The 14,868-nt window shown below is 44.7% G+C and overlaps 1 protein-coding gene across 1 annotated transcript in view; it reads right to left on the bottom strand.

Annotated features, from left to right (window-relative positions):
* The window catches only part of ST8SIA2 (ST8 alpha-N-acetyl-neuraminide alpha-2,8-sialyltransferase 2), a 48,329-nt gene extending 34,565 nt beyond the window's left edge, over positions 1–13,764 (bottom strand). Inside the window, exon 1 of the mRNA XM_060694784.2 lies at positions 13,143–13,764. Coding sequence (XP_060550767.2) covers positions 13,143–13,240 — 98 coding nt within the window. The 5' untranslated portion in view covers positions 13,241–13,764. The remainder of the gene's footprint in view (positions 1–13,142) is intronic.
* Between the last annotated feature and the right edge of the window lie 1,104 nt (positions 13,765–14,868).

Below are 14,868 nucleotides of genomic sequence, written 5' to 3'. Positions count from 1 at the left end.
ATTAAATTGAACTGTTGAATTGTTCCACAGCAAGTTGGCCATGAGTTGGTTGTGGCAAGTTGGCTGCGGTGACTTGTCTTAGACCTGCTTAGCATGTGGTTGCAACAACAGGCTAGAAATGAGAAAACGAGTTGTCCATAGTGAGTTAGCCGTGACGAGTTGGCCATAGCAAGCTGTCCCATTCTGGGTTAAGCCACAAAAAAGCTAACTACAATCAACACGATCTAGAATTCAACAACTTCAGCCATTACAGGGCAAACCTAACCTAAGGATTGGTGCTAGAAGGAATGGCTTATTTGTCCTCCTTTCTCCTTCTATGTCATGCTTCTTTAGAACAATCTAATCCAAACCAATCTATCTCTCGGACTAACTCAGATAAACCCAAACTCTGCTTGTGTACATACCGACATGCATCTCTGAGAAAGCGGAACAAACAAACAGCCTCACAAACAGGCTGAAGAACAGTTTTTAGCCGTGGGCTCTCAAGACTCCTGAATGAAAAATAACTCTACAACAACATAGTACGATTGACTTGTGGGGCCAACGCAACGTGCATTAAGTTCACATGGAGCAATAGGACCAGTGATGGGATTCAGCCAGTTCGCACCACTTCAGGAGAACCGGTTGTTAACTTTCTGAGCAGTTTGACAAACTGGTTGTTGGAACAAATCATTAGGGCAGAGAACCGGTTGTTAAAATATTTGAATCCCACCACTGATGGGACTGAGTGTTTGTTAATAGGATTCACTGAGCTTGGGATTTTCTTTTTGTCTTTCATTGTGAGTTGCATTGTGTTGGGGAGGGGGTGCACGAAGGGAGGCTCAGCCAATCTCATAGTACACATGTTGTACTCTGACAATAAAGGTTTGAATTTGAATTTGAACAATGGATTTCTTAAGAAATCCCCACTTAAGAAAAAGAAGGAAAAAAAAGCCCTCAAAATATTATCCTTTCCCATCCTGAGACCCTTGTAGGGTGGAAAATCCTGGGGATTGCATCCCTAAGATCTTTTGGAATCCCCTTTCAAAGAGCTAAAGGAAGCAGAATAAAGAGAAGGAAAAGGAGAAAGGCCAGCAGGAGGATTTGGCACTTGTACAGCATCTTTTCTGGGAAAGGGTGGGGAATACGCAGCTTCATTATTATGCTGGGATTGTTAGACCAGACCAGACCACCGTTCGTTCTGCATCACATCCCGGGCTGTTCGGTTACGGCTCCACTTAATTCAGTGGGAGGTTATTGTCCTTTCTGTAACCTCCATTATGCACTCAGCATCATTCATACTCTACCATTCCATAATAATAATAATAAAAAAAAAGGAGGAGGAGAAGTGTATATTGATTAAAAATAAACAAATAACTACTGACACACTGTGCATCCAGCATTGAGTCAAAAAAAAAAACATTCCTAGGAAGACATGAGTTTCATCATAAAGGGAACTGAGAAGAAAGAAAGAAAGAAAGAAAGAAAGAAAGAAAGAAAGAAAGAAAGAAAGAAAGAAAGAAAGAAAGAAAGACAGGGAAGAGAGAGAGGAAGGAAGAAAGAAAGAAAGAAAGACAGACAGACAGGGAGGAGAGAGAAAGGAAGGAAGAAAGAGAGAAAGAGAAAGAAAGAAAGAAAGGGAGGAGAGAGAGGAAGGAAGGAAGAAAGAAAAAAGAAAGAAAGAAAGACAGGGAGGAGAGAGAGGAAGGAAGGAAGAAAAAAAGACAGACAGACAGAGAGAGAGAGGAGAGATAGAAAGGAAGGAAGGAGAAAGAAAGAAAAAAGAAAGAGAGAGGAAAGAGAGAGAGAAAGAAAGAAACAAACAAAGAAAGAAAGAAAAAAGAAAGAAAGACAGGGAGGAGAGAGAGGAAGGAAGGAAGGAAGAAAATAAGACAGACAGACAGACAGACAGAGGAGAGAGAGAAAGAAAGGAAGGAAGGAGAAAGAAAGAAAGAAAGAAAGAAAGACAGGGAGGAAAGAGAGAGAGAAAGAAAGAAACAAACAAAGAAAGAAAGAAAAAAGAAAGACAGGGAGAGAGAGGAAGGAAGGAAGGAAGAAAGAAAGAGAGGGAGGGAGGGGAAAGGAAGGAAGGAAGAAAGACAGACAGGGAGGAGAGAGAAGAAGGAAGGAAGGAAGAAAGAAAGAAAGAAAGAAAGACAGGGAGGAGAGAGAGAAAGAAAGGAAGAAAGACAGACAGGGAGGAGAGAGAAAGGAAGAAAGGAAGGAAGGAAGGAAGAGAGGGAGGGAGGAAGGAAGGAAGGAAAGAAGGAAGGAGAAAGGAGAGGGGAGAGGGAGGAAAGGGAAGGGGAAGGAAAAGGGAAGAGGAAGGAAAAAGGGGAGGAGAGAAGGGTCAAAGGTGACATCCTTAGTTCTCCTTCATTGGCTTAGGAAAAGGGGGCACAAATTCTGCATCCTGCGATTTCCTGCCTTTAAAAGGTAACATTCAGTGATCATTTTTGCAGAGGTTCTTTCTAGGAAAACAGTTCCCAGGGTGTTCCCTGATTCACAAGAATCCCCCAAAGCTTTTCATACAGAAAGATGCCCCTAGACCAGAAGTTGAGAAGTCTGCAAGGATGCCACAAACCGTGTCTTGATTTTCACTTCCAGCCTTCAGATCGATCGTCTCTTCTTCTAGGTTTCTCCTTTCGTGCCAGTGGGTAGTATCAGAGGTCCGTGAACAACCTTTCCCTTTCTCAATCTTTTGGAAAACCCAATTAAGATAACTGCTACCAATGCCCATAGTGAAAAGCAAGCAACTTTTTGCAAAGCTCTCACTTTTCTTTGCTGCAGAAGCCAACCCACTTATGGGTGGATGGTTTGTCTCCCTTGCATTGAGCTCAGCTAACTGGTGGTGTCTTCATGTGGTGGTTGTTGTTAGTTGCAAAGTTGTGTCCGACCCATCGCGACCCCATGGACAACGTTCCTCCAGGCCTTCCTGTCCTCTACCATCCTCTGGAGTCCATTGAAGCTCACACCGACTGCTTCAGTGACTCCATCCAGCCACCTCGTTCTCTGCCGTCCCCTTCTTCTTTTGCCCTCAAAACGTTCCCAGCATTAGGCTCTTCTCCAGGGAGTCCTTCCTTCTCATTAGGTGGCCAAAGTATTTGAGTTTCATCCTCAGGATCTGGCCTTCTAAAGAGCAGTCAGGGTTGATCTCCTCTAGGACTGACCGGTTGGATCGCCTTGCAGTCCAAGGGACTCGCAGGAGTCTTTTCCAGCACCAGAGTCTTCATGTGGGCATCTACATAATTTTTCTTGGCAACAGGATGGAAGTGTATTACAATTGGGTGAGATTACAGTCCTGGGATTTCCCAGCAATCTCTCATTCAACTATGGTCTTGATCCAACCCAATTTAGCTCTTTCTGAAATTAACCATGGTGAACAAGGTATTGTTGCTTGCTGTAGACCAGTGTCCCCTAACGTTTTTAGGCACCAGGGACTGGTTCTGTGGAAAGACTGGGGGTTGGGGACTCCTGCTGTAGACTATCGGTGTCCAGTCTTGGCAACTTTACGTTTTATAGACTTCAACTTTCAGGGAATTCTGGGAGTTGAAGTCCACAAGTCTCCTCTCATTCTCTCTCGCTCTCTCTCATTCTCTCTCTCATTCCCCCCCTCTCTCTCCCTCATTCCCCCTCTCTCATTCTCTCTCATTCTCTCTCTTTCTCTCTCTCTCTCTCTCATTCTCATTCTTTCATTCTCTCTCTCATTCTCTCTCTCTCATTCTCTCTCTCATTCCCTCTCTCTCTCTCTCCCTCATTCCCCCCTCTCTCCCTCATTCCCTCTCTCTCATTCTCTCTCATTCTCTCTCCTCTCATTCTCTTTTTCTCTCTCTCTCATTCTCATTCTTTCATTCTCTCTCTCATTCTCTCTCTCTCATTCTCTCTCTCTCTCATTCCCTCTCTCTCTCCCTCATTCCCTCTCTCTCATTCTCTCTCGTTCTCTCTCCTCTCATTCTCTTTCTCTCTCTCTCTCATTCTCATTCTTTCATTCTCTCTCTCATTCTCTCTCTCTCATTCTCTCTCTCTCTCATTCTCTCTCTCTCTCTCATTCTCTCTCTCATTCCCTCTCTCACTCTCCCTCATTCCCCCTCCCTCTCCCTCATTCCGTCTCTCATTCTCTCTCCTCTCATTCTCTCTCTCATTCTCTCTCTCTCATTCTCATTCTTTCATTCTCTCTCTCTCTCTCATTCTCTTTCTCTCTCTCTCATTCTCTCTCTCATTCCCTCTCTCTCTCTCTCCCTCATTCCCTCTCTCTCTTCTCTCTCATTCTCTCTCCTCTCATTCTCTCTCTCATTCTCTCTCTCTCATTCTCATTCTTTCATCCTCTCTCTCATTCTCTCTCACTCACTCACTCACTCTCACACACACACTTTCTCTCTCTCCCCCTCCACCTTTCTTTCTCTCCCCCCCCCTTCAAATGCAAAGGCACACACTTCACTTTTCAATCTACACCCTCCTTTGACTTTTGAATAGCCATTGGACAAACTCCCAAACATACTGGGGTCAGGTTAAGAATGTGGGTTTAACTCCATTTAAATTAAATTAAAGCCATTTGCAATACATTACAAGCAGTTAATGGTTGCTCCCCATGAATCTGACAATCCCTTCCCTTTTCTGTCACGTTAAACGTTACAATTTAGTGACCATTCTATTTGGAAGGGGCTCTGAAAGCTACATTAAAGCTTTCAGGGGGCATCTGTGATTTGAGTTCTCAAGTATATCCCCATAATACAGCGCATTATTCTGCAGAAAAAAAGATAGGCGCTTGCCTTGAAAGTGTAAACATAAAAGGAAATCCACAGGATTGGAAAAAAAGCAGAGGTGAAGCCATACATTGAACCACATTCAAATCATAGTTATATACTTAGATACGCATTACGCTTTTCCCTTTTGAAGTAAATGGTGTTATGCAGAGGCTAGAAGACAAGCGAGGAGAAGCAAGCCAAAGAAAAAAGGGATAAGAAAGGGAAATCAAACCAAATCAGATTTATATCAAGCCCATTCATTAAATCTCTCCAGTTCTTTCATCTCTGCAAACGCATCCTTGTTTCTATCACGTTTATCCACCACTTCATACACTGACTGTTTTTTTTTTTTAATCCTCTCACTTTATTTTTAGGATTGGATTAGAATACCAAATACAGAAGAATAGAGTTGGAAGGGGCCTTGGAGGCTTTTCTAGTCTAGTGTTTTAAACAGGAAATATGATACCATTCCGGACAAGTGGCTCTTCAGAGATGGAGCAGCCACAATTTCAGGAGGCAAGTCGTTCCACTGGTTAATTGTTCTCACTGTCAGAAAATTTCTCCTTGGTTCTGGGTTGGATCTCTCTTTCACAAGCTTCCACCTGTTACTCCTTGTCCTGCCCTCAGATCCTTTGGAGAATAAGTCAACCCCTTCTTCTCTGTGACAGTCTCTGAAATCCAACCCTGATTTTCTGTTTTCCTCCTTTCTCAACCCAGTTCTTCCCTCATATATTAATCTGGCAATTTGATCTTTCTTCCTTCCTTCCTTCCTTTTCCTTCCTTCCTTCCTCCCTCCCTTCTTCCTTTGACCAAAGTTGCTCACTTTTGTAGAGTAACTAGTATAAGATCCACTTTTAAGCATCACCCAATTTTTCTTTACCTTTTTGCTTCTTGTCATGGGTATCTGCAAATGTGTATGTGTGTCAATGTATCAAGATGGCGTCTATTTACATCGCAATGTATCTATCTATCTATCTATTATCTATATCTATCTATCATCTATCTATCAATCATCTATCTATCTATCTATCTATCCATCCATCCATTCATCCATTCATCTATCTATCCATCCATCCATCCATCCATCCATCATATATCTCTAGATAGAGCTAGAGATAGATATAGATATAGAGATAGAGATAATATCTATCTATCTAGCTAGCTAGCTAGCTAGCTAGCTATCTAGCTATGTATCTTGCTATCTTGCTATCTTGCTATCTCGCTATCTCGCTCTATCTATCTATCTATCTATCTATCTATCTATCTATCTATCTATCTATCTATCTATCTATCTATCATCTATATCTATCTATAATCTATCTATCATCTATCATCTATCTATCTATCATCTATCCATCCATTCATCCATTCATCTATCCATCCATCCATCCATCATATATATCCATTGTGTATTTCGCTGTGCCCTCAAGACCCTGCTGTTCCGCCAGGCTGGGCTATCAATGTAATGGTTTTAAATTGGGTGTTTTAAATTTTTGGGGTTTTAAATCTGAGCCGAAGTTATTTAATAATTTTAATTATTTTTAATTGATGTCTGTCTTTGTGCTTTTAATAGGCTGTACACCGCCCTGAGTCCTTTGGGAGAAGGGTGGTATAGAAATAAAATTATTTATTTATTCATTTATACATCTCTAGCTCTATCTATCTACCTATCTACCTATCTATCTATCTATCTATCTATCTATCTATCTATCTATCTATCTATCTATCTATCTATCTATCATCTATCTATCTATCTATCTATCATCTATCTATTCATCTATCTATCTATTCATCTATCTATCTATTATCTATATCTATCAATCATCTATCTATCAATCATCTATCTATCTATCTATCATCTATCTATCTATCTATCTATCTATCTATCTATCTATCTATCTATCTATCTATCTATCTATCTTTCATCACAGGGTTGTAGCAGCCATCACAACTGTTTTAACCCCCTCCTTATGGATATCTCTGCTCCTCCTTTTATTTCATTTTATTCTTTTATTAGAGTCTTTCTTAAATATCCTGTTCCAATTGAATATTAAATTAACATTATAAACACAAGATGAAAGTTATACCTTCTCAGGTAGAAATGGGCATGTTTGCTGCCGAGAGTCACTTGTTTGAGATGGGCAACTATAGAAATTGAATGAATGAACAATTAAATAAGTTAACCTCGAAAGACATTCTGATCCAATTTCAAGTCTAATTCGTCTTACCTGTTGGATTCACATCGGCTTGACTTAATGGGCCGTACACTCATTCCACCCATTTTGTTCCATTAAAAAGTAGATTGAAACGAGAGTGGAGAGGTTTTTTTTAAAAGAAACTAAACAATGGAAAAAAAGGTGAATTGCTCTGGATGCAAAGAGAAATTCATCCCAAACAAATAAGAAACCACATGGAAGCCAATGTCACATGTAGAAATACTTGGGAGGGAAAAGCCAAGTCGGATACTATAAATTCAGTTTTCCAGAAAAGAGAAAGGGGGGAAAATACAGAGGAAAACAGTATGTGTGTAAGATATCAGAAACATATAATGGGATGGTAATAATTAAGATGTTCACCACAAGCCTCAAACCGAGCAATTTTCTTCTGAATAGTCTGGATTCCGTGCCCAATTTTTATGTGTTTCTTAAATACATGGAGCTCTCCAATTATTTTGCTTCTCTTTTTTTCACACCAAGATCTTCTCCAGCAGTCTCTGCTGACAATCAAAAGCAGAGATTTATTTATGTATTAGAATTTGTCAAACAAAAACGAGAAAAAAGAATAAAAGAACAAAAATACAACGATAGGGACGATAGGCACGTTGGTGCACTTACGCACGCCCCCTCTACTAACCACTTAAGTATGAGGTAAGGTCCAGGGAAGTCAATTTGTGCCTGAAACTGTGAAAATTTGTAGCTGAGACAACTGACTCAGGTAGGGCGTTCCAGACTTTGACAACTCTATTACTGAAATCATATTTTTTTACAGTCAAGTTAAGAACGATTTACATTGAGTTTAAAACGGTTGTCGCACGTGTATTATTACGATTAAAACTAAAAAAAGTCATTTACAGGCAAAACATTGCTACGTATAATTTTGTATGAAATACCTAGGTCTGACCACAAGCGACACACTTCTAAGTTATCCAAACTGAGAATTTCGAGCCTAGTAGCATGAGGAATTCTACTGTGTACCAAAGAGTGCAAGTCTTTTCTTGTGAAGCGGCTCAGTGGCTAAGACGCTGAGCTCGTCGATTAGAAAGATCGGCAGTTCAGCGGTTCGAATCCCTAGTATAGGTTTCCTGCATGAGCAGGGGGTTGGGCTAGATGACCTCCAAGATCCCTTCCAATTCTGTTACTGTTACATATACTTCTGAACCAGGGGTGAAATCCAACAGGTTCTGACAGGTTCTGGAGAACCGGTAGCGGAAATTTTGAGCAGTTCGGAGAACCGGCAAATACCACCTCTGGCTGGCCCCAGAGTGGGATGGGAATGGAGATTTTGCAATATCCTTCCCCCAGGAGTGGGGAGGGAATGGGGATTTTGCAATATTCTTCCCTAGAGTGGGGTGGGAATGGAGATTTTGCAATATTCTTCCCCCAGGAGTGGGGAGGGAATGGGGATTTTGCAATATCCTTCCCCCAGGAGTGGGGAGGGAATGGGGATTTTGCAGGATCCTTCCCCTGCCACGCCCACCAAGCCATGCCCACCAAGCCACACCACGCCCACCAAGCTATGCCCACAGAACCAGTAATAAAAAAAAATTTGGATTTCACCAATGTTCTGAACTCGCTTGATTGTACTGATGTCAGATTATATGGTGGGGATTCCAAACAGCTGAAAAATAGATTGGTCTAGCGTAAGTTTTATAAGCTCTAATTAGCAATACAATGTTTCCGGTGGAGGGGGGGGGGATGTTTTCCAATATTTTGAGATGGGAACAATACAAACACTCCAGAGAGTTTAATGAGTAACATAAAGGGGGGAAATTATTTGGTTTATTATTATTGGTAAATATAACTAATTGACTTGTAAGAAATTAAATTGCATGGAAATAATTGGAAGATTTATGTTCCAATGAGTAGGCCAGAACGCTCCAAGAACAAATGAGTAGACCGGTGCAGCTCTGCAAGCAGTTAAAAGCTTGGTAGACCAGTACCTCTGCTAAATCCTAAATAATTGTCACATGACCATCAAACCATGCCCACAAAATAAGCCACACCCTCAGAACTGGTAGTAAAAAATTTTAGAACCCACCCCTGGTTCAAAGCAATGGTGGGTTGCTCCGAGTCCGGTCTGGTTCGTAGTAACAGCAGTGGGAGGCTCCACCCACCCACCCGGATGTCATCAAAAACGATCTGCACATGTGCAGAAGCATGCATGCTTCCGTTGCAAACCGGTAGCGGATGTAAGTAGAACCCACCCCTGGTTCAAAGTTACGACACTGACAAAAGTGCCTTAGGACTGTTCTGAGTGCGTGTTTGTGTGGGTAGGAGGGTAGGCGGGTGAGTGGGATTTCCAGGCTCTACTGTTGCTCCCATCCTGCTTATTCCCCTCTTTGTTCTTTCTGCTCACCTATGACAATGAAGCAATTGGTTGCCAAAGATAAAGTGATCTCGAGAAGAACAGCAGTTGACTTCTGCCACAATCACCTTCAAAAATTCTGGAGAAGACCCCTCCCCTTCCTGAACTGTCCAAACCGAGCTCCACCTTTCAAAATCCTCCTTCAGACTCCAGTGTTAGCTCTCCCTGGTTCATTCCAATGAACCAAATCAGGGGTGAAATTCAGAAGTTCTGACAGGTTCTGGAGAACCAGTAGCGGAAATTTTGAGCAGTTCGGAGAACTGGCAAATACCACCTCTGGCTGGCCCCAGAGTGGGGTGGGAATGGAGATTTTGCAGTATCCTTCCCCTGCCATGCCCACCAAGCAGAGGTGGGTTTCAGCAGGTTCTGACCAGTTCTGGAGAACCGGTAGCGGAACTTTTGAGTAGTTTGGAGAACTGGTAGTAAAAATTCTGACTGCCCCCGCCCCCATCTATTCTCTGCCTCCCAAGGCCCAGCTGATCGGGAGGAAATGGGGATTTTGCAGTATCCTTCCCCTGGAGTGGGGAGGGAATGGAGATTTTATAGTATCCTTCCCCTGCCACGCCCACCACAGCACGCCATGCCTATCAAGCTACTCCCACAGAACCGGTAGTAAAAAAAAAATGAAACTTACCACTGCCACCAAGCCACGCCCACCAAGCCACATCATGCCCACCAAGCCACGCCCACAGAACCGGTAGTAAAAAAAATTGAATTCCACCACTGAACCAAACTGACGATAGGCAACCACGACCCAGAACGCTGTTACGTTTCAAAAACTGTAGAGGTGTTTGCAGGAATCGAGTTAGAAAAATCAAGATGGCGGCCACAACCATGGGACAGAGAGACATGTACCTAGATTCCTCTTTCTAATAGGAAACAGTCCGCAAGCAATACAAAATACACTTTCTTCTTTCTCCATCTTCCTCACACAGAAGAATGGAACAGAAGTCGCCTTCAGAAGTTGTGGGAGCTTCATCACTGGAAGCTTTCAAGAAGAGACTGGACTTCCATCTGTCAGAAATGGTGTAGGGTCTCCAGCTTGGGCGGGGGGTTGGACTAGATGACCTACAAGGTCCCTCTGTTGATATGTATAACTGAACTGCAAAAGCTGGTGTCTCTCTGGGCTGCATCAGCATACGTTTAACCTCGTTATTCAATTAATCCATGTCCTGAGTTCACACAAGACGCCAAGCCATCATCGCCTAAAGAGATTTAATTTGCAGAGTAGACTAAACCACAAACCATGACATGTTCACCTTTGCTAAGGAGTGTCAATCAACATGAAATAATAAAACTTTCATGCCCTGGTTGTCACAATGTAAAAAAAAAAAAAAAGATGTTGAGACTCTAGAAAAAGTGCAGAGAAGAGCAACAAAGATGATTAGGGGACTGGAGGCTATAAAGCATATAAAGAACGGTTGCAGGAATTGGATAGGTCTAATTTAAAGAAAAGAAGGACTACGATAGCAGTCTTCCAAGATCTAAGGCAGTGTTTCTCAACCTTGGAATCTTGAAGATGCTGGCTGGGGGATTCTGGGAGTTGAAGTCCACCCAATTTCAAGCTACCAAGGTTGAGAAACACTGATCTCAGGGGCTGCCACAAAGAAGAGGGAGTCAAGCTATTCTCCAAAGCATCTGAAGGTTGGGCAAGAAGCAACGGATGGAAACTAATCAAGGAGAGAAGCAACTTAGAACTAAGAAGAAATTTCTTTTGTAATGATTTGTTTCTGGAACTCTGCACTTTGATATGGCCCAAGGGCTAATCAATCAATAAATTCAAATTCAATTTCTAGACAGTGAGAACAATTAATCCGTGGAACAACTTGCCTCCAGAAGTTGTGAATTTTCCAACACTGGAAGTTTTTAAGAAGAGATTGGATAACCATTTGTCTGAAGTGGTGTAGGGTTTCCTGCCTAAGCAGGGGGTTGGATTAGAAGACCTCCAAGCTTCTTTCTAACTCTGTTATTCTGTTGTTCTAGTTAAGGGAGTGGTGGAAACTCAAACCCGAGACAGCGACTTCCCCCCCCCCCAGTCCCAAATCTGATTTGATCCAGCAATGCTTCTGTTTGGTTTTTCCAGAGCCGCGAATGCTTTGGATATTATCCGACACCCCTTGAAGCTTTTTTCTCATTCATTGAATTGCTCTGCTAGGCCACAAGTGACCCCTCCTCATCTCTACCTCCATCTTCATTGATCCCAAGAAGTGCCTTGTCCAAACAAGACTGACTAAAGAACCACTTGAATGGTGATCTTTCTAACTCTTCCAGGATCCTGCTGAGAACTAATTATTATTATTATTATTTTTGGTATTCGTGATTCAGTCCAATGCCATTGCGAATAGTCATTAATAAGCCCGCCAGCCTTCCTCAATGGGTTGGACTCCAAACTCTATTGTCCACAGTCCTGCCTTGGACATGAGCTACTGATTTTTCCTTCTAAGGTAGGGTTGCCAATCAAACTAAGGCAGGGTTGATTTAACTGTGGCGTTAAATCCACAGCGGGGTGGAATCCCACCCAAATTAAAGCCAGGAAATCAAAATAAGCCATGCAAAGCCCATCTCATTTAAGTCATTTTTCCCTTCCATGCTAAATTCTGTTGTGGAAGTGAGGCGTCCTGGGAGGGGGTGTGTACATAGATAGGTCTGCACAATCCACGGAACAATGAACTCATCAAACCGGCGTTAACTCATCACGTTAAAGGACCAAGCAAGTCGCCACTGTTCGAACGAACCGGACTTAGCCCGTTCTACGAATGCACGGAACCGGCTCGATTCGGGGCGCTCGGACAGGGTCTTCCCTGGGCTAAGACTGGGGTCTTTTCCAAACTCCTCCCAGGGGCTTGTCAGCTATCCACACCCCCCCCCCTTTCCTCACTTTAGGGGTCTAAGCGCGGGGGTTGCCAAGGCAACTCAAAGTGGGGTTTTCGGGGATGGGGAGGTGGAATGGGGGGCTGATCGGGTCTGGCCGGCAAAGTCCCGGAATGGTGCCGCACCGGCTAGGAAAAGCTGCGCTCTGCACCTGCTCAGGTGAAAACCTGTCGCGGTTCCCTGGCCGGCAGTGGAAGCCAATTCTAAGGCGCGGAGCCCCTTCCCCAAGCTAGCCTGAGAAGTGGGGTGCGGAGCGCTAGGAGAAGAAAGAGGGGTGAGGAGGGGCAGAGAGGTACCCCCAACCGTCCAGGCGAAATTTATCCCTAACAATCGGAATTGAGGAGCGCTCTGGGCGCGGTGCTTTCCTCCACGCCCCCTTCGCCCCCTTCCAAACCTTCCCCGGCTCGGCTAGCCCCCCCACCCCCACCCCCAAACCGATTCTTCACTCACGAAATGGGGAGGGGGGTTTAAAAAGAAAGCGTCCCCCCCTCCTAGCCACCCCGCAAGCTCCGTTTCTCCCTTCCTTCTCCAGCCGACGAGGCAGAAAGAGGCTGCGCTGGAAACAAAGAAAACTCCGGCGCCCCCTCCCAGCCCTTCCCCGAAGTCCTCTTGGCACCCCTTTCTTCCAGCAGCCCGTCTTTTGTCTCTTCCCCCCCCCACCGCTCCCCTTGCTGTCTAGGCAAGCAAAGCCGACCCCCTTGCCCCCACCTGTCTGACTCACCTCCCTGCCCCCCCAGCCCCTTTTATCAGTTTTCCCACTCTCGCCCCCCCCCCCCCACAACCTTCCCGCCCCTTCTGGGTTTTCTCCTGCCTCCAAACTGTTCTTAAGCAGCCCCAACAGAAGAGAGACCCCCTGGCCTGGCTGGTGGGTGGGTGGGCGGGGAGGTTGGGGAGGGGTGGTAGTAGGTAGGGGTGGGCGGGGGAGGTGGGGGCTTGCCCCCTCTCGCGCGCCACTTCTTGTACCCGATTTCCAGTTCTATCTCGGCGATGTCCGCGAAAAGCAGGATTCCCACGAGCAGGGTGAGCAGCGCCAGGGTCCAGCTCCGGCAGGGCAGCGGCATGGTTCCGGGGCCAGCCCGGCCGCCACAAGATCCGAGTGGCGGCTGGAGGAAGAAGAAGAGGAGGAGGAGGAGGAGGAGAGGGAGAGGAGGAGGAGGTGGTGGAAGAGGAGGAGAGGAGGTGGAGGAGGCTGAACTGCAGAAAACGGTGTGTTGGGGTGGGGGGTATAGGGGGGGAGGGAAGAAGGGGGGGCGGGCTCCTCTTGATCCTGAAACGCCCCCTCTCCGCTCCCGATCCTGAAGGAAGCGGTCCCGAAGCCCGGGAGTTGGGAAACTGCCTTGAACGCACAAACGGGAGGCTGGGTGTCTTCCCGCAGCCGCCTTTCCCAACACACACACACACACACACACCCTCCCTCCCTCCGCCTCCTTCACCGCATCTTCTGGCCGGTAAAGCCAACTTCCATCCCTGTCCAGGATGAAGCAGAATCCCGTCTCTTAGTATCTCCCCCTGCAAGGTTTTCTCTGAAAGACAGGACGGCCAGGGGGAAGAGAAGGTCTCTGCCTCCCTTCCCTCCCCTCCCCTCCTCTCTTCTTTCTCCTCCCTCTACAACGCCCCTTTGCAAAGTTTCAGCCCCCCCTTCTCTGTGTGTGTTTCTTTCTCTCTCTCTCTCTCTCTGTTTCTCTGTGTGTTTCTCTTTCTCTCTCTTTTTCTTCCCCCCTCTCTCTATTTCTCTGTGTGTTTCTCTCTGATTTCCCTCTCTCTGTTTCTCTGGGTGTTTCTCTCTGTTTTTCTCTCTCTCTGTTTCTCTGTGTGTTTCTCTCTGTTTCTCTCTCTCTCTGTTTCTCTGTGTGTTTCTCTCTGTTTCTCTCTCTCTCTGTTTCTCTGTGTGTTTCTCTCTTTTTTCTCTTTGTTTCTCTGTGTGTTTCTCTTTCTCTCTCTTTTTCTCCCCCCTCTCTGTTTCTGTGTGTTTCACTCTCTGTTTCTCTCTCTGTTTCTCTGTGTGTTTCTCTCTTTTTCTCTCTCTCTGTTTTTTGTGTGTTTCTCTCTCTCTTTTTCTTCCTCTGTTTTTCTCTGTTTCTCTGTGTGTTTCTCTCTGTGTGTTTCTCTCTCTCTCTCTCTCTCTCTCCCCCCTGTTTTTCTCTGTTTCTCTCTCTCTGTTTCTCTCTCTCTCTCCCTCCCTCCCTCTCTCATGCTTACCAGTCAAATCTGGTGGAACCCAACAGCAGCCAATTCAGAGGCATAATGATCTTGGGATCAAGCATTGCAGCTGACTTAACCTTGCCAAAGCCTCATTACAGATAGTCCTCGGCTTACCACAGTTCATTTAGTGACCATTCAAAGTTATACCATCACTGAAAAACCAACTGTTTTTCACACTTACGATCATTGTTGCTTCCCCATGGTCACATAATCAAAATTCAGCTGCTTGGCAATGGACTCATATTTACGACGGTTGCAGTGTCCCGGGGTCATGTGATCCCCTTTTGTGACCTACTGACAAGCAAAGTCGATGGATAAACCAGACTCGCTTAAACAACTGTGTTACTAACTTAACAATTGCAATGATTCACTCAACAACTGTGGTGAGACAGGTTGTAAAACAAAACTCGTTTGACAAGTGTATCATGTAGGAACATAAAGTTTGGGCTCGTAAATTGAGAATTACCTGTATACAGTTGTAAGGTGG

The sequence above is a fragment of the Pantherophis guttatus genome, chromosome 13 (genome assembly GCF_059756535.1).
Source record: "Pantherophis guttatus breed Tessera chromosome 13, ASM5975653v1, whole genome shotgun sequence".
In the NCBI taxonomy this organism is placed as follows: domain Eukaryota; kingdom Metazoa; phylum Chordata; class Lepidosauria; order Squamata; family Colubridae; genus Pantherophis; species Pantherophis guttatus.
Note: the sequence above shows the minus strand (reverse complement) of the source record. Positions and strands in the feature narration are given on the sequence as shown.